The following is a 19,434-nucleotide window of genomic DNA, read 5'->3' as shown; positions in this document are numbered from 1 at the left end:
GGATCTAGTTGCAGAAAGTACTTGTAATGTTTCAGAGAGTATTTGTGAATATTCGTTCTTCCTCCTCGTGAAAAGTGTTGTAATTCCTATGGACTAAATGTCTTATTATTTGGTCAAGAAGAAAACTTAACAAATTGTAACAAAAGAGGACCAAGAAAAATCTGCATAGTAAATTAGAGACAAACAGGCCATGTTGTTTTAGAATCGAGTGATTTGTAAATTTAATTACCCTAGAACTCTTATTATAGGTACTTAAATTAATATGTAAAATCAGCCTGTCATTATCTGACAATATAAATTTACTTACAAGCAAGAGTTGTTTTTAGAATTAATATCAAGTGGCTGTTGTTGTCATTTAAGAAAGAATGGCTCTAAAGAGGTGAAGAATTTCTAGAATAATACAGAAAAGCCCTGATTAGTTTCTAATTTATTATGGAGATGACTTCCTGTTTTATTGATGGTATAGACCAGTGATGGTGTGTAGTTAAGAACCTTCTTCATAAGGACTGTTTGTGTATGTTGTAGCCTATGTTTTCAGCTCTCATTATTTGTCCTTTGTGTTTGTTGTTTCCAGAATGACATTAGGAAACACATAATGGAAATAGACAGTGATCCTCTTCTCAATCCTCTGGAGAAAGCTCAAAAGAAACAAAGCATTTACCTTGCCCATAGTATTAATACGTCTACTTCACTGGGATCGGCTGTATCCCCATTAGCTTTGCCATTCTATGATACTGTTGAATCAGTTGTAGGTGAGCAGAATTTCATATTATCTAAGCATATGTTTTATATAATGTGGTTTGGTAAAGAGAAAAGAAAAACAACAAATGCATGCATTTTATCAGTGTGAATCTTCAGAATTGTTTAGTCAATGCATTTTTCCTTTTTCTTTTTTTCATCTGTGTGCCTTAAACTGAGATACTTCCCTCTCATCAGGTTGCTGTCTGAGAAGCCATTGTTGCCTATGTACTGATTTGGTCTAATTTGCAAACATGATATACAGTGGAAACTCGATTTTCCATTTTTGGAGGGAACAGGGAAGGAAAATGTAAAATACAGAAAAAGGGGAAATCAAGGAACAATTTAAAATCATCAATAATAATAATAATAATAATAATAATAATAATAATAATAATAATAATAATAATAATAATTGCTATGAAAGAGACATTATTGTAGCAAAGATAAGACTCCTGCCCTCTTTTACACTTACGTAGTGTGTATAAATGAGCACCTAATTTACAATATAATTTTACAATTTAACAGTTTCAGCATTTTACAATTTCTTATATAATAACAGTACAAAAACTGATATGACTTAACCAAAACATACTAAAATTTTACAACTGAAGTATAAATTACAACTACATTCTGTAACACATTACAATAAAAAACCATATTCACTCTCATTCATACATCCCATTCACACTCAAGAAAGCCTGAAAGTGCTTATAAGATGACGTTGACAGAAGGTTTCAAACATTTTCTTAGATTTAGCATCTGTAATGTCGTTCTACCAGCTCGTGGCAGTGCATGAATGATCAGTTGTAAGTTGTGGTTTGATGTACAGGAATTTCTAGCGTGCAGCCTGACCGGATATTGAACAGGTGTAGTGAACTAAGATAGCGAAATCTCATGGACAGGTAAGGAGGAGTGTTTTCAGAAAACACTTCATACACCGAAATAGTCGCTTGGAGTCTGTGTGTCGTTCAGTCATAACTAAGGTAACTGTCTGTAGAACGGGGATACGTGGGACATACGGACGTATATAACAAAGTATGTTACAAGTGTTTAAAAAATAATAATATCCACCTATTCAATACAGAGAGATCCTTTTTTAAGAATTAAATATTATAAAATGTTAAGGGACATGTTTTGCCCGTATTAAGGGCATCATCAGCCTCAAACTCAAACCTGTATAGTGAAAAATCAGTATCCTGATTGTTCTTACAAGTTGTAAAAAGAGGATATCTATGTAGGTGTTTGTCTAAACATAAAAAATTATTAGAATGTCCTTGGTTAAAATCATAGTATCTGCATGTCATAAGTTCACACGATTATAGTTTCCGGAGCGTTGAGTCAATGCACTCAAAAAACCTGTTGGGGGTAGAGCAATAAACAGTTCAATCTTTTAATGAAACAGAAATGTGTTTCCTTGAATACTTTTTTTATTCACATGAAATAGTATTAGATTGCTTTTGTAAAATACTTTATTTTCATATTTGAATTACTCTGTTAATACGTAAGCTGCACTTTGTTCCTTGGAAATGATAATATAAAGGTATATGTTAGGCTTACGTGTTACCTATAAACAATTTGTTTATATGTATTGTAACCGAAACACCAGTATTTTAATTCAGCGGAGACCATGGGTTGACTCCAGGGCGTGTATGGTCCATGATAGGAAAACAAGAGAGAGTTGAACCTTGTGTTTATTCATGTTAGACAAATTAAATCACCTTTTACAGACAAGCAGTAGGTGTTTAGAAAGTCCAGGCAGAAGTAGGGAGAGACATCCTTCGGTGTCGGTGATTTCCCATGTTACATGTAATGAACTTCATGGTGGTCCATATTGAAAATTGTATATTGTCTTAAAACAATTAAGTTGATTAAAATGGTCAACCTATTCAGTACAATACATTCATAAGAATGTTTATAACTTATACATGACACTCAATTTGAGACATGTTTCTCCCTAGTTGTGGGCATCTTCAGCCTAACTTTCATCCTCAAAATCAAATGTTATCGGAATCCAGATATTCTCATATTGAACCATCTTAATAGCTAAAATAGTATGAGTTAAAAATACAATATGTTGGTCTTATTACTGACAGGTGAACAATTATTCAATGGAATTCTTGAAGCAGTCTTTAAAATTAATTCATTAAAATATCTGGTGTTGGCACCTATTAAAATATTATCATGTGGTTATGTACCCTCTGTCTTATAAATCAATGTTTAACAAATAAAGATACATTAACACTTGATACAAAATAAACACCACATTAGGACACTGTGTACAGTCACAGGATAAAGAGATTTAAGATAAAAGTAATCTGGATGTTAATAAAAATGTCCTCCTCTGTGAACCACATGACCTTGCTGTGGTGGGGAGGCTTGCGTGTCCCAATGATGCAGATAGCCGAGCTGCAGGTGCAACAATATCGGATGGGTATCTGTTGAGAGACCAGACTAACGAATGGTTCATCGAAAGGGGGGTAGCAGCCTTTCAGTAGTTGCAAGGGCGGCAGTCTAGATGATTGACTAATACGGCCTTGTAATAATACTCAACATGGCTTAGCTGTGTTGATACTGCTACACGGCTGAAAGCAACGGCAAACTACAGCCGTAACTACTTCCTGAGGACATGTAGCTCTCTCTGTATGAATGATGTACTGATGATAGCTTCCTCCCGGGTAAAATATTCCGGAGGTAAACTAGTCCCCCATTCGGATCTCCGGGTGGGGACTACACGAGAGGGGGCGATCATCAGGAAGATGGATACTGACATTCTGTGAGTCGGAGCGTGGAATGTTAGAAGTTTGAATCGTTGTGGTAGGTTAGAGAATCTGAAAAGGGAGATGGATAGGCTAAAGTTAGATGTAGTTGGTATAAGTGAAGTACGTTGGCAGGAAGAACAAGATTTTTGGTCAGGCGACTACCGAATTATCAACACAAAATCAAACAGGGGAAATGCAGGAGTTGGTTTAATAATGAATAAGAAAAGAGGGCAGCGAGTAAGTTACTACGACCAGCATAGTGAAAGAATTATTGTCTTTAAGATAGACACCAAACCAATACCCACCACAATAGTGCAGGTCAATATGCCTACTAGTTCAGTGGACGATGAAGAAATCGAAAGAATATATGAGGAGATAGAAGATTTAATACAATATGTAAAAGGTGACGAGAATCTAATTGTGATGGGAGACTGGAATGCAGTGGTAGGCCAAGGAAGAGAAGGTAGTACAGTAGGAGAATTTGGATTGGGACAAAGTAACGAAAGAGGAAGTCGGCTGGTTGAATTCTGCACTGATCATAATTTAGTCCTAGCCAATACTTGGTTCAAACACCACAAACGACGGCTGTATACGTGGACAAGACCTGGAGACACTGGAAGGTATCAAGTAGACTTCATTATGATTAGGCAGAGATTCAGAAACCAGATGTTGGATTGCAAAACTTTCCCAGGAGCAGACGTGGACTCTGATCACAACTTGTTGGTCATGAAATGCCATCTGAAGTTGAAAAAATTGAAGAAAGGAAAGAATGCAAAAAGATGGGATCTGGACAGGTTGAAAGAAAAGAGCGTGAGGGATTGTTTCAAGGAACATGTTGCACAAGGACTAAATGAAAAGGCTGAAGGAAACACTATAGAGGAAGAGTGGAGAGTAATGAAAAATGAAGTCAGTAGGGCTGCTGAAGAAATGTTAGGAAGGAAGAAAAGATCAACTAAGGATCAGTGGATAACTCAGGAGATACTAGACCTGATTGATGAACGACGAAAATACAAGAATGCTAGAAATGAAGAGGGCAGAAAAGAATACAGGCGATTAAAGAATCAAGTGGACAGAAAGTACAAGGTAGCTAAGGAAGAATGGTTGAAGGAGAAGTGCAAGGATGTCGAAGGCTGTTTGGTCCTGGGAAAGGTAGATGCTGAATACAGGAAAATCAAGGAAACCTTTGGAGAAAGGAAATCTATGTAGGTGTATGAATATTAAGAGCTCAGATGGAAAGCCACTTCTGGGAAAGAAGACAAAGCAGAAAGATGGCAGGAGCATATTCAACGGTTGTATCAAGGTAAAGATGTAGATAATTTGGTTCTGGAACGTGAAGAGACTGTTGACGTTGAAGAAATGGGAGACCCAATTTTGAGGTCAGAGTTTGACAGAGCTGTGAGTGACCTAAATAAGAACAAGGCACCTGGAATTGATGACATTCCCTCTGAATTACTGACTGCCTTAGGAGAAACCAGCATGGCAAGGTTATTTCATTTAGTGTGCAAGATGTATGAGACAGGAGAAGTCCCATCTGATTTTCAGCAAAATGTTCTTATACCTATTCCCAGGAAAGCCGGTGCTGACAGGTGTGAAAACTACCACACCATTAATTTAGTATCTCATGACTGCAAAATTTTAACACGTATTATTTACAGAAGAATGGAAAAACAAGTTGATGCTGAGTTGGGAGAAGATCAGTTTGGCTTCAGAAGAAATGTAGGAACACGTGAAGCAATCCTGACTTTATGTCTGATCTTAAAGGATCGAATCAAGAAGGACAAGCCCACGTACATGGCATTCGTAGATCTAGAAAAGGCATTCGATAACGTTGATTGGACCTAGCTATTTACGATTCTGAAGATGATAGGGATTAGATACCGAGAACGAAGAATTATCTACAATCTGTATAAAAATCAGTCTGCAGTGATAAGAATCGAGGGCTTTGAAAAAGAAGCAGCAATCCAAAAAGGAGTGAGGCAAGGCTGCAGTTTGACCCCTCTCCTTTTCAATGTTTACATAGAACAGGCAGTAATGGAAATAAAAGAGAAGTTTGGAAAAATCCAAGGAGAGGAATGCCGATGATATTATTTTATCTGATACTGCAGAAGATGTCGAAGCTGCTGAATGGTATGGATGAGGTTTTGGGTAAGGAGTACAAGATGAAAATAAATAAGTCCAAAACAAAAGTAATGGAGTGCAGTCAAACGAAGGCAGGTGATGTAGGAAATATTAGATTAGGAAATGAACTCTTAAAGGAATAATTGCGGTAATTTAGGTAAAGCTTCGTAAGTGGGATTCTTAGTATCTGAAACGTCGTGTAAATTACAGCCTCTATTAAAGTACTGATCCAAAGAATATATAAATATTCTCATATTCATTCATTAACCTTCATATGTTCAACTTCTTGAGGATCGTTAATATCTTCATTTATGGTTGTAAATTGATGGCCTGTATCTCTCATATGGATGTTCATTGCAGAGAACTTATTATGTTTACTCGCGTTATAATGCTCCTGGTATCTAGTGTGGAAGCTACGGCCCATTTGACTTATATAAGAACAAAAACATTGTGTGCATGTTAGTCTGTAAATGCCCGAACTTGTGAAGGGATCATTATTATGGTTTACAACATTATGATTGAAAAATTTACTGTAATTACTGTTTTGAGTTTTGTATGTTATTTTAATATTTTATTTTTTAAGGAGATTCAAAACGCAGCAGATGCATAAATTATTTTATGTGAAAGGTGAGATTTGTGAATGGCTTAGCTTTCAGTTTATTAATGATCCTGTTAATCATTACTGTGTTATAACCATTAAATTACTTGTTGGCTGAATGGTTAGCATACTGGCCTTCGGTTCAGAGGGTCCCGGGTTCGATTCCCGACCGGGTCGGGGATTTTAACCTTCATTGGTTAATTCCAGTGGCCCGGGGGCTGGGTGTTTGTGCTGTCCCCAACATCCCTGCAACTCACACACCACACATAACACTATCCTCCACCGCAGTAACATGCATTTACCTACTCGTGGCAGATGCTGCCCTCCCTCATTGGAGGGTCTACCTTACAAGGGCTGCACTCGGCTAGAAATAACCACACAAAATTATTATTATTATACCATTAAATTTGGCTAAATTTCTAATGTATTTTATTTTCTTCTTTCGACTTTCCGGTGATAGGGGAATCTTGAATGCGCGATAGACTAAGCTGTAGTATGCGGCCTGTTTTTGAGGTGTCGGGTGCAAGCGAATCATTTTTAATTGTTATGGGGGAATTAGTAGGTTATCTGTAGATTTGAAAATTGGAACAATTTTTTTGAGCTTGTTGTAGTTACATCTAAGAAGTTCAACGAACTGTTAATTTCGTTTTCTTTTGTTATTTTGTGTTATTATCAAGGGTATTGAGGAATTCTATTATTCTATCACTATTGCTTATTTCGTTATCGATAATAACAAACGTATTAAATAACACTTGTATGTTTTATTATTCATCCACCTATTCAATACAATACAATTTTAAAAATTAGAACATTGTCCTTATCAAAATTGTTAACATGAAATTAATATATTAGATGGTACATGTTTTGCCTCTCAATAGTAGGCATAATCAGCCACATTTTTCACCTTAAGATTTATCAGGTACCTGATTGGAAATAGTTTATGAATGCTGTTTAAAACTATGTCGTTTAAAATGTATTGGAGATTATTAAACAACTATTACAATATAAAATGTAATATGCTGTTACTTGACAATATTTATGATAATATTGGAGTCTAAAAACATGATAATTATTTGACGATTATGACATTAAAAAAATATTACAATAAAGATAAAAATCAGAAAACACATTCCATTTAGTTGTCAGATGGCGTATTGTTAAAAACTTATGGAAAGTTGAGCAATGGTAATGGTCGTTGGTTCTTGAAGTTAATAAATATTGATTTTCATTTATTTGCTTATAAATTTTGAAGAATTTTCATAGGGCCTGGTTCTTTTTGAGATAATAGTAGCTGGAAATGTTGGTGCCGTAGGCTATATTGAAGTCTTTGTAGGCGTCATTAGACCCTCTTCTTTGATGTGATAAGAGTTTGTAATGGGTGTGGCTCTTTGCTGTTGGGCATGTTGAGGTGAGCGTGTTAGTTGGAAGGGAATGTTGTTGTCATTCGGTGGTTAGCCAAAGTTAATTTGAAAATTTAATGAATAACTATAAGTGGAATTAAGGAGCTGAATAGTGGAAGTTAAATGAAGAGTGTTGACACTTACCCCTTCGACCACTGAGATGTTAGCTTATGTTGAGTTTTAGAGTAACTGGCAGTCGCTGAGTTCTTGCTACGTGTGTTGTATTTGTGAAGTCTTGGTGGAGGGGGTTGAGCTTAAGAAGGCGTGGCTGAGGGCCCATTCGCTGCGTGTGAGGAGGATATCTATGCCTGAGGAGGAGTTGTCGGCAGTGGGATGAGGGGGGTGGTGTGTGTGTTGGATTGGTGGACGTGTTTACAGATTTGGTACTAAATATTTTGCAAAACTTATTATTCAGAAGGAATGGTTTTTGTAATAGAATTGAAATCTGTTCATAAAGAGGACTGATAGCTGCAGTCGCTTAAGTGCGGCCAGTATCCAGTATTCGGAAGATAGTAGGTTCAAACCCCACTATCAGCAGCCCTGAAAATGGTTTTCCGTGGTTTCCCATTTTCACACCAGGCAAATGCTGGGGCTGTACCTTAATTAAGGCCACGGCCACTTCCTTCCAATCCTAGCCCTTTCCTGTCCCATCGTTGCTATAAGACCTATCTGTGTCGGTGCGACGTAAAGCAAAAAAAAAAAAAACACTTTTGTTATCTATTATGTCATTTAAGTTCTTGTCTTTGTTAAACTGTTGATCTAAGAAGATGTATAAGTTTTCGTATTCTGTCATGAGCTTGCCTTTTTCAATTCTTTAAAAAAAATTGTAAATGCTGATCTATTGTAGTAAATTTGTGACCTGTTTCTTTCATGTGGTTACTCATCGCAGAGAATTTATTATGTATTTGGGCGTTATAATGTTCTGCATATCTAGTTGAAAAACAGCGGCCAGTTTGACCAACATAAGAAAAATTACATACTGAGCATTTGAGCCTATATTGTCCCCGTAACTAGGTCTGCCGGTGAACAAGAGACACCTCAGAGGTGCTCAGTTCGACAGGAATGCTGACTTAAGGGGCAGGATTTGATAAGGTTCGGAAATAAAAATGTATATAAAATCAGATTACACTTTTATTCAAATAAAATAAAATAATTGCCATCCTGAGATCTATGATGATGAAAAATGATCACTATGTTATGTTAACTTACTACTGAATCTAAAGAAAATACTAGCAAATGGGGTGGTACACGTGACTTAGTTTTCCCTACAATTCTAACAGAGTTTTGAATATAACATCATTTTTTGTTTATTCGATAAATATTAATTTAATAATTTGAAATTTATTGAAAAATGAGCTTGTCGCCTCAAACTCCTCGAACAATCTGAAAAAATGCATTAAATTTTAATGAAGTGTTTAAGATAAACTGTCTAAGATTAACAAGTTTCCTTCTTTTAACAAAATATTAGTGACATTATATCCATCAAAATGTTATTAACATCTGAATGAAATTTGAATTTGCTTTTGTTTTTGTTTTCTGATAGTTAATTCGAGATGTCGAGTATATCTGTTCAACGTCTTCCCACTTATCTCCTCGTGAGAACTAACAACTAAATTTACTATCGCTGGTCATCATAAGAACTGAAATTAGCATCATGACTCCTCGATAAAAAATCATTAAATAAGAAAAAAAAAATACTTCAGCAACGTGGAAATCCTATCCACAACTACGAATAAACACCACTAAAGTGTCACACATTACCACAACACAAATGCACAAAAAAATATCTTAACACTAGAAAATCTCACTAAATCTACAACTAACTACTGGAAAATTCCAAAAGAAGAAATATTTACAGTATCTACACGTCACATTCAGGTATTAATCAATATCACTAGTCTCCACATGGGTACGAATTATGGCGGTGAACAGTGAGTTCGCTGGTATCGAACTATAACATTATTAGGATATGAAATTGAGGATCTATTTTCCAGGCTTATTGTCCTCCAGTAACATTTACACATACTTTAAAACTTCGAATTACTGACTTCCATGAGCTATTATCAGGATAAGCTTATTCCAAAATATTGAAGCTGAATTATGGAGCACATCGATCGACATGGACTTTTTCTTATCATCAGAAGACATTACTACAGTGACTACACCTTGTATAATCTCGAAGATTCATTCTCTCCTTTCTATCATGATCAACATCATGTATAAAAATATCATCACATTAAGGGGAGTTTGAAAGGCCTATCCTGCCAATGTTAAATATGCCAAGATTATGTTCCTATATTTTTGCAACCAATGAAGATACGACTCTGAATTTTTTACAGCTGACATTTCTATATTATTTATGTTGACAGAAGCAGAATTAAAATGTAGAAACCAAAGGAATGAGAGATATTTGTTTTTTTATAAGGTGCCATTTTTTACACCAAATATTTGAAGATGGACACCCCTTACGTCGTGTCTATGGAAACCTGTGCTATGATTCTGCTTCAGTAAGGACAGTAAGATATAATAAAGCACCTCACAAAGTTTCATGTATGTATCACAAGCAGTTTTTCAGATACAGGATACAGATACAGGAAAGAAATCGCAAAGAAATTGCAAAGAAATCGCTGAAGGGATCGGGTATGCTGATAACAGAATCGCTGACAGCAACGAGAAAGGACATACTAAATGCCGCGCGTGACCACTTCGGTCAGAAATCTGTATGGACTAAGGATGGACGTATCATTATTCTAAGCTCTGATGGGAAGAAAATTCAAGTGACCACACGAGCTGACCTTAACAATGTTATTCAAGCAGCTAGGGGGTGAAACAGTGTGAAGTAACGACAATGTGGATTAGTTTAAGTTTGTATTATAGTGTTTTATTATTGAGTGTGAATGTGATTGAGTGCATGAAAAGCCGGCGCGATATCAGAGGAAATACGCAGGTAAGAAGCATGTATTCTTCTTGGTATTCTGTTTTGTGTGATGAATACTGTTATAACCACTACCAGCTGTGGACCTGACTGTCCCGCTACCCCTAACCTCTCCTATCCGAGAACAGAGACACCCCGCTGCCAAGGCTCATTAGCGAAAGTATTTCAGGCCAACGCACGTTCATTGAACTGCATTCATTTAAATTCTCAATCCCTACCTGCTCACTATGAGGAGCTAACAACTCTCCTTGAAAACAGTAATGTACACGTAGCTTGTATCAGTGAGAGTTGGTTACGCGCAACTATCCCTAGTAGTATGGTACACATAACGGGCTATAATATTTACAGGCATGACCGAATAGATAAAAGAGGTGGAGGAGTAGCCTTGTACTGTAGAGATGATATTAAATGTAAAATCGTATGCACATCTGCCCACTGTCCTGACCCGAGACCTGAGTTCATTTTTGCCGAGATAACTGTGACAACAGTTAAAGCCCTAATAGGAGTTGTTTATCGGCCACCACGGGTAGGTCACCTCTCAGACATTGAAGACATCCTGCAGAGACTATCACCTGTTTATGAACATATTTTAATATTTGGAGACTTCAATACTAATTTACTGGAACAGACTGGTGATACAAAGCAACTCTTAAGTATTTTCCAGACGTGTGACATGACAATACTTCCACTAAAACCGACAAATCATACCTCATCTTCACATACACTAATTGACTTAATGGTCACTAACAACCCACAGAAAATAGTATCACATGGACAAATTCCTACCCCTAGTATATCGACACATGACTTAATATACTTATCTTACTCGCTCAAAGTACCGAAGTATAAGTCCAGATACATCACATTCAGGGACATTAAACATATAAACTTAGATCATCTGAGAGTTGACGCCTTGAATAGACCTTGGGATGACGTAAAAAATATAAACGGTATCGATAAGAAAGTTGAAACTTTAAGTTCACTTATACTTGGTCTCCTTGATAAACATGCACCTAAGCGTACGGCCAAAGTCTCCCGACCTCCTTCTCCATGGCTGACCGATGACATTAAACAAATGATGTCTCACTGTGACGCGTTACACCTGCTCTACAGACGCACACACTCTTCCAGTGCGCTTGGACAGTATCGACAACTTCGGAATAGAATTAAAGTAATAATTCGAAATAAGAAATTTTCTTTTTACAATCACCTGGCTGGAAATTTAAATGTGTCAAACACTTGGAAACAACTTCGTTCCATTGGAATTGGGAAAGCTTTGCCCCAGCCATGTAATCCAGTCATCTCTCTGGAGAGATTGAATGCTCATTTTTCTGAAGTAAAAATTAAACCGGAAATACGCACAATATCACAGACTATAAAATCTCTTCTGAACCAGCCACCACCAAATAGGCCATTCTTTGAATTTCGCGAAGTCGCAGAGATTAACGTGAAACGCGAGGTATTATCAATTACATCATCTGCTGTAGGACCTGATGAAATACCCATACTCATAATACAACACATCATTGACATTATTCTTCCTGCCATTACTCATATATACAACACGTGCCTCAAAAGTGGCCACTTTCCAAAAATGTGGAAAAATGCCATTATAAATCCTGTTCCCAAAACTTCCTCACCTGTACTTATAACAGATTATCGACCTGTTTGCATACTTTCATCTCTCTCCAAGCCTCTTGAACGCATAGTACACGTGCAATTAACCGACTATTTAAATAAATACAAACTACTTGACCCTTTACAATCGGGTTTCAAAAAGGGACACAGTACGGCCACTGCCCTGCTGAAAGTTACAGACGACATGAGACGCGCTATGGACGAAAGGCAGGTGACGTTACTTACACTTCTTGATTTTAGCAGCGCTTTTGACACAGTAAATATAGACGTACTGGTTGCTAAATTGAAATCGCTTCACCTTGGACAGACAGCCCTAGAATTCTTTCTCTCATATCTTACGGAACGAAAACAACGCGTAATTATTCAGAATAGGTCATCCGAATGGGTAATGAAATTTTCAGGAGTACCACAAGGCTCTGTACTTGGACCACTTCTCTTTGTTATCTATATTAACGATATATCGACACGGCTAAGACACTGTAAATACCACTTGTATGCTGACGATCTGCAGATCTATTGCCATTCCAAAATTTCAGACATCAATCAAGCAATAGGTTATATGAACTCTGACTTAAATAATATCTGTGCATACGCTCATGAAAACTGTATTTTAATTAATCCATCAAAATCTAAAGCTATTATTGTTGGGCAAACGAAACAAATCAGTGTGGCAAAAAACAAAAACATTCCTCCACTAACTTTATCTGGTAAAATTATTCCGTACGAAAACTCGGTAAGAAATCTTGGGGTAATTATAAACGAGAATCTTAACTGGGGAGAGCACATTACAAATATCTGTAGAAAAGTGTACGCGTCCCTTCACCCACTAAAATATCATCAAAATATGCTGCCACTAAACATGAGAATTAGGCTTATAAATACTCTTATCCTCCCTATATTTTCCTACTGTGACGTAGTACTAATTGATGCCACGAGAGAACAACTAAACCGATTACAACGTGCTATGAATTCGTGTATTAGATTTATCTTTTCCTTACGCTATGATGTTCATGTTACCCCTTATTATCGACAACTTTCCCTTCTAAAATTTGAACAATATAGAAACCTCCACGTGGCAGTATTAATCTTTCGAGTATTAAAAGAGAATGTCCCATACTAATCTTCACAACTCAATTTCCTATCCTCTTTCCACCAGCATAATACACGCTCTGGCAGTACACTTGCTATCCCTCTCAGCAGGTCAGCAGCATTCAGCTGTTCCTTTGTTGCAAATGGAGCTAGAATATGGAATTCTCTCCCCCACAACATTAGAGCCATACAATCCTTAAATTCCTTCAAGTTGTCTTGCCGTGAGCATCTCCTCGATATGTGCCGCCAGGCTGAATGAATCTGGCAGAGTGAATGTGTGTATGAATGTACGTTTACTGTGCTTAGGGTATTTAGTGTCAATCAACTTTTAATTTGTAACGATAGTTTAAGACATGACTAAGAATATTTATAGAGTTTATGTTATTATGTTTCATATTTTGTTTCTAGTTTGTAATGGTAGTTTTAAGATAAGATTATGAATATTGCTCTCAGATGTACTATGTTAATGAAGTGTGGTTAAGTGTAAGAGAGGACCATGAGTCCTAACTTCGCCACTACAAATAAAGGCAAATATATATATATATATATAATTGTAAAAAAAGTCATTTTGAGAAAATCATGTTTAAAACTTGAAATTATAAGAACTCACTCAGATTTTTAAATTAAGGCTCAAAAGCACCTTGCAACATAGTCAGTATCCTCTTCCTGGTATCCACCCCTTTCTAAAAACCTTTTCCTTCGCAAGGACTTTGCTGCTTTGGTGTTGATCTCTGCTGCACGCTGTGCCTTGGCAATTCTTAATTTGTCTAAATGTTGCACTCCCTTCATAGCATGATGACCTGGGTTGATGTTGAGATGCAATAACACTCTTACTCTTCCTATGTTCCCACCATTAAATGTTAATACAGCATCACTGACTCCCCATTTTAAAGTTCTTAACCCCCCCAGAATTAATATATTTTTGGGCACTCGAGTCCAGATAATATTGTTGAAAGACTCGTTGGGATTCTGAGTGCGCCCATGTAGACACTTTCTGGATGAGCAAGGTATGTAGATTGGCTTGATAGCATCCGTAACTGCTTCAGGTATAGAATTATTGTGCTCAAAATATTTTCCTGAAACTTCAGCCTTCCGGATCCCAGTTCTTCAAAATGTTTACCTAATTTAGATTCACTTTCACTGGTAGGGGGCGTGTCTGTCTTGTTGTTTGGTGTCACATTTTGACAATCTGTTTCTACACTGTTGACGGATTCTACCTCATGTAAACCACAAGGTCTTGTGTTTTAGTATGCTGGTTGCCACAAAACTTACGTTTCCCAAAACTTCTAGGCATATTTATACTTTGTTTACCAAAATAAGTGCAATCAAACTACACGGAAGCATTTCTAGAGACACTAATTCACACGAAATTCAACATTCTTTACACAAAAGCAATCATAGTGGCAGACATATTTGAAACAGAAGAGTAACGAAAATTGAGCGCCAAGTATTCTCTATCGATAGGCGAAAACCACAGCCTTCTACGTGCAGTAGTTTCAGAGATATTTGCAAATAAAGAGATGCATGTCCGAAATCAACCAGCCTGACGGCTATGCAAGCAATGTTATACAATTAAAAATAAAATACTTCTAGCAGTCGCACAGAGATAAATTATATACCATTTTATTCATGAAACACTAAATAATATTGTAGGACTTATTTTGGAAAATGTCAAAAAATTAACATTTTTTGCTTTCAAACTCCCCTTAACACGTGAAAATTCAATATCACAAAGACTCATATCACCTGTACTAATTCCACGTAAATTCCACATACAGAAACCACATCATAATGACGACTACTACTCATCATAACCGTGTATCACACAATGTGTAGTCAGAAAAATTATAAGAACCTGTAATCGTCCCAAAACAGGTCTTGTTCCCATTAAATTTGTCTCGATGACTAATCCATTAATAATCATATATCACAGAGCATGTACTCTAAATAAATCCATAATCTCGATTCGGAATTAATATCCTGATGACATGCTATCGTCACCATGAGGCACAAGTATAAATTCAATTAATCACGAAAATGTGAAAAATATTGGGAAAATATTACCTCGATAAATTCATCTAACACAGATTAACTCACTATTATAATGAAATTCGTACAATAAGAAAGGATGGTTCTGATATCATATGGATAACTTCAACTACACTGCCATCTCCGAACTCAGCACCACATGGTCATGAATCGAACAAGTGCACGAATCAAGTTCAAGTCCTATCTCACAAATAACGAAATAACCAGTGAAATACCGTGAAAATGAAATCAACTACAGACTATAAGACCAATCAAAGAAAGAACGATAATAGTAGTAAAGAGCTACATAGAACAGATATAAATAAGACGTTGTCGACTTACGTTATTTTGTTGTCTACATGCTGAACTCCTGGAGTCCACGATCACACATTCTAAGGCAGAAACCCTTGCATTTCTCCGTTGTTGACGCCGGTCTACAGGCTTAGAAATTCATGATGAAATGTGTGTAGTCTCTGGCACGAACTTCCATCTTCTGGCGATGACAATGTAATGGTCCTCTTCCACTTCTACACTCTCTGATGATTGCTGAAACTTGTACCAAATGAATTAAGAAAAATCCTGACCACAATCTTGCAAATAGTGATGAAAAGACACATACATTTATTAGTTATCTGATGTTTTTCGATGTCTGTTGGTTACACTAATAAGAGTTGTAAGCTGGCACAATCTGAAGTAAAAATTGAGCATAGGGAATGAGTCCAATATCCCTGTCAATGACAGTATCCACACTGACATTCTGCGATGAAATACAGCTGGCGAAGTGAACGAAGTTGCAGACATGAGTAAATTATAAGCATGTGAGAGCTTGTACACGTATGACTCGCTTTAAGTACCGTCGCGCAGCACTCGTAGGAAGTAAAGTCAATTCAAGAATTCTTATTGGTTTCATTAAATAACTTCACCTTAATTTCTGCCGAAGCATCATTGAAATTAAATAAAAATTCAGTTACTAATTATTATAATTCACACATGATATCATTAACACTGTCCAGTCAAATATCATTTTTGTACATTTTCTTAGTTGCGCATATCACGCCATCAACGATATAAATATTTCCTTTACTATAAATTCAGTGTGACTGCAGAAGAACATATTCTTGCTATTTTCATCTCTCGCCCACTTTTTTAAATTTTTTTAATTTCTCGAGTCAGTCAGCTCCTCCTTCAGGTTAGAAACAGGTCTACACCTCGTTCAAGGACACGCGTGCCATGCCGACAAAGCTATCCCAGTGACACACTAACACATACTCACTCAGCCGAGAACTGCATACGGTCACAATATATACCCAAGCTTGAATATTTATTATTGGTTGAATTGACTGAGTTATGATTAAAAAATAAATTTTGATTTGTATTCTTCTGCGATGTGTAAGCGATTTTTACCTCATGTTTTCTTAAAGGATTGGTGATTTGATGGATTTTTGGGTTGGTATATGTGAATTTCTCGAATTTTGGTTTGTTGGGTTTTATTGGAGAAAGGTTTGTGGTTAATTTTAGTCTGACTTTATTAATGATTTTGTTGATCCTATCTAGATTGAACTCATTGAATCTGGCTATTTCTTTTATGAAATCTAATTTTTTTTTTTTTAGATTATTCGGTGAAAGAGGGATTTTTAATGCTCTGTATACTAAATTGTAATAAGTGGCTTGTTTATGGGAATTTGGGTGCAGAGATTCGTTTTTTATAGTTATTGGAGTAAATGAAGGCTTGCGGTAAATTTGGAAATCAAATTTCTTCATAACTCGCGTGATTTTGATGCCTAGAAAATTGAGTTGTTTTCGTTTTCCTTTGTGAACTTTATATTATCGTCTAAATCATTTAGAAACGTTAGGATGTTCTCACTATTGTTAAGTTGTTTATCAATAATTACTAATGTGTCGTCGACATAACAGAGCCATAAACTGAGTCCGTTAATGTTTTTTACTATTTTATTGTGTTCTAGATTGTCCATGTAGATGTCCGCTAAAATGCCGGAGATTGGGTCTCCCATAGCTAAGCCTTCTTGCTTATATATTTTGTTGTTGAAAGTAAAGTAATTATTGTGTAAAACAAAACTTAGTAACTTTATGAATTCGTCTATTTCAATTTTGCTTAATGCGCTGTGTTTGAAGAGGTTGTTTTTTATTATGGTGATAGTTTCGTTGACAGGTATATTTGAGTACATATTCGTGATATCAAAGGAACATAAGATGTGATTTGCTTGTAAATTGAATTTGTTTAAAGTTTTGCAAAGTTCGATAGAATTTTTGATGGGATTTGCATTGTGAAATTTAAAATGTTTTTTTAAGAACTTGTGGAGGAACTGAGAAGTTTTATAAGTAGAACTGTTTCTGCTATTGATTATTGGTCTGATGGGGATGTCTTTTTTGTGTATTTTAGGTAATGATCTTGCTGTGGGTAATTTCGGATTCATAGTGATCATTTTTTGGTAGTCTTATTCATTTAGTAGAAATGTTGAATTTTTAATGAGTGTTTTTAGATTGTGTTGTGTTTTTACTATATTAATTTCATGTTAACAATTTTGATAAGGACAATGTCCTCATTTTAAAAATTGTATTGTATTGAATAGGTGGATGAATAATAAAACATACAAGTGTTATTTAATACAAATATTTTCAATACGAACCCAAAAATGAATTTTATCACATGTAATAACAAACGTGTCATCCACATAACGTAACCACAGTTCAATACCTTATATCTCGGTCAAAATTTTAATCTTTTATAAAAAAATCCATGTATATGTCTGCTAATATACCTGAAATGGAGTCACCCATTGCCAGGCCTTTCTGATGACATATTTTGCCATTAAAAGTGAAATAGTTATTTGTTGGTTCAAAGTTCAATAACTTAATGAATTCTTCGATTTCAAGCTTACTTAATTGGCTGTATTTGTGAAGATTACTTTTTATAATTTTGATAGTTTCGTAGGCTGGGATGTTGGGATGCGTGTTTGTTATATCGTACAAACACATTGCGTGATTAGATTGTAATGTAAACTTACTTAACCTATTTCAAAAATCTATTGGGTTTCTTATGGGTTCGGTATTATGAAATTTGTAATATTTTCTGAGAAATCTATGTAGATGTCCCACGTTGTTGTACTCCTTCCCCCTTACCATGGAACTCCTCTCAGCGCCATGGCACCACGTTATCCCACAGTGGTTGACAGCGCTTGAAGTTCTGTTGAAACTCGAACCCAGGAGTCTGACACCTGGTGATGTCAATGTGCAGCGTGGAATAATTTAGACTTTACTCCACTTCTCCAATTTTAAGCAAACCTCAGACCTGTGGGAGTAACAGAGTCCCACTCCCATTTGACAGGCGAGGGACTCCTTGGAAACAACTTGGCGAACGAATGGAATTCGATGGGGAGCTCTCAATATTAATGGGGCTTATGGAAGAAAGAAAGTAGAACTGGCTGAGTCAGCAAAGAGGATGCATCTGGATGGGCTAGGAGTAAGTGATATTCGGGTAAGGGGAGATAACGAGGAAGAGATAGGAGGTTATAAGGTGTACTTGACGGGTGTTAGAAAGGGAAGGGCAGAGTCTGGGGTAGGGCTCTTTATCAGGAATACCATTGCACACAGCATCGTTTCTGTTAGGCATGTAAATGAGCGAATGATGTGAGTAGATTTGTCAGTTGGAGGAATTAGGACGAATTGTGTCCATGTATTCACCATGTGAGGGTGCAGATGAGGATGAAGTTGGCAAGTTTTATGAAGCATTGAGTGACAACGTGGTCAGGGTCAACAGCAAGGATAGAATAGTGTTAATGGGCGATTTTAATGCGAGAGTTAGGAATAGAACTGAAGGATACGAAAGGGTGATTGGTAAATGTGGGGAAGATATGGAAGCTAATGGGAATGGGAAGCGTTTGCTGGACTTTTGTGCTAGTATGGCTTTAGCTGTTACAAATATATTCTTCAAGCATAAGGCTATTCACCGCTACACATGGGAGGCTAGGGATATCAGATCCATAATAGACTATACCTTAACAGACTTCGAATTCAGGAAATCTGTTAGGAATGTACGAGTTTTCCAGGGATTTTTCGATGATACAGACCACTATCTGATCTGTAGTGAACTAAGTATCTCTAGGCCTA

The 19,434-nt window shown here is 36.4% G+C and overlaps 1 protein-coding gene across 6 annotated transcripts in view; it reads left to right on the top strand.

Moving 5' to 3' along the window:
- unk (RING finger protein unk) overlaps nt 1–19,434 on the top strand; it is a 337,167-nt gene that overhangs the window by 167,621 nt on the left and 150,112 nt on the right. For all 6 annotated transcript variants that reach the window (XR_010861738.2, XM_067158929.2, XM_067158953.2 and 3 more), the window contains one exon: nt 575–752. Coding sequence is in view for 5 of the 6 variants with exons in the window: in XM_067158929.2 (XP_067015030.1) it covers nt 575–752 (178 nt within the window). In the remaining variant the exon portion in view is untranslated. The remainder of the gene's footprint in view (nt 1–574; nt 753–19,434) is intronic.

Source organism: Anabrus simplex, chromosome 1, assembly GCF_040414725.1.
Source record: "Anabrus simplex isolate iqAnaSimp1 chromosome 1, ASM4041472v1, whole genome shotgun sequence".
Lineage (NCBI taxonomy): Eukaryota > Metazoa > Arthropoda > Insecta > Orthoptera > Tettigoniidae > Anabrus > Anabrus simplex.
This window is presented reverse-complemented; position numbering and strand designations above follow the sequence as displayed.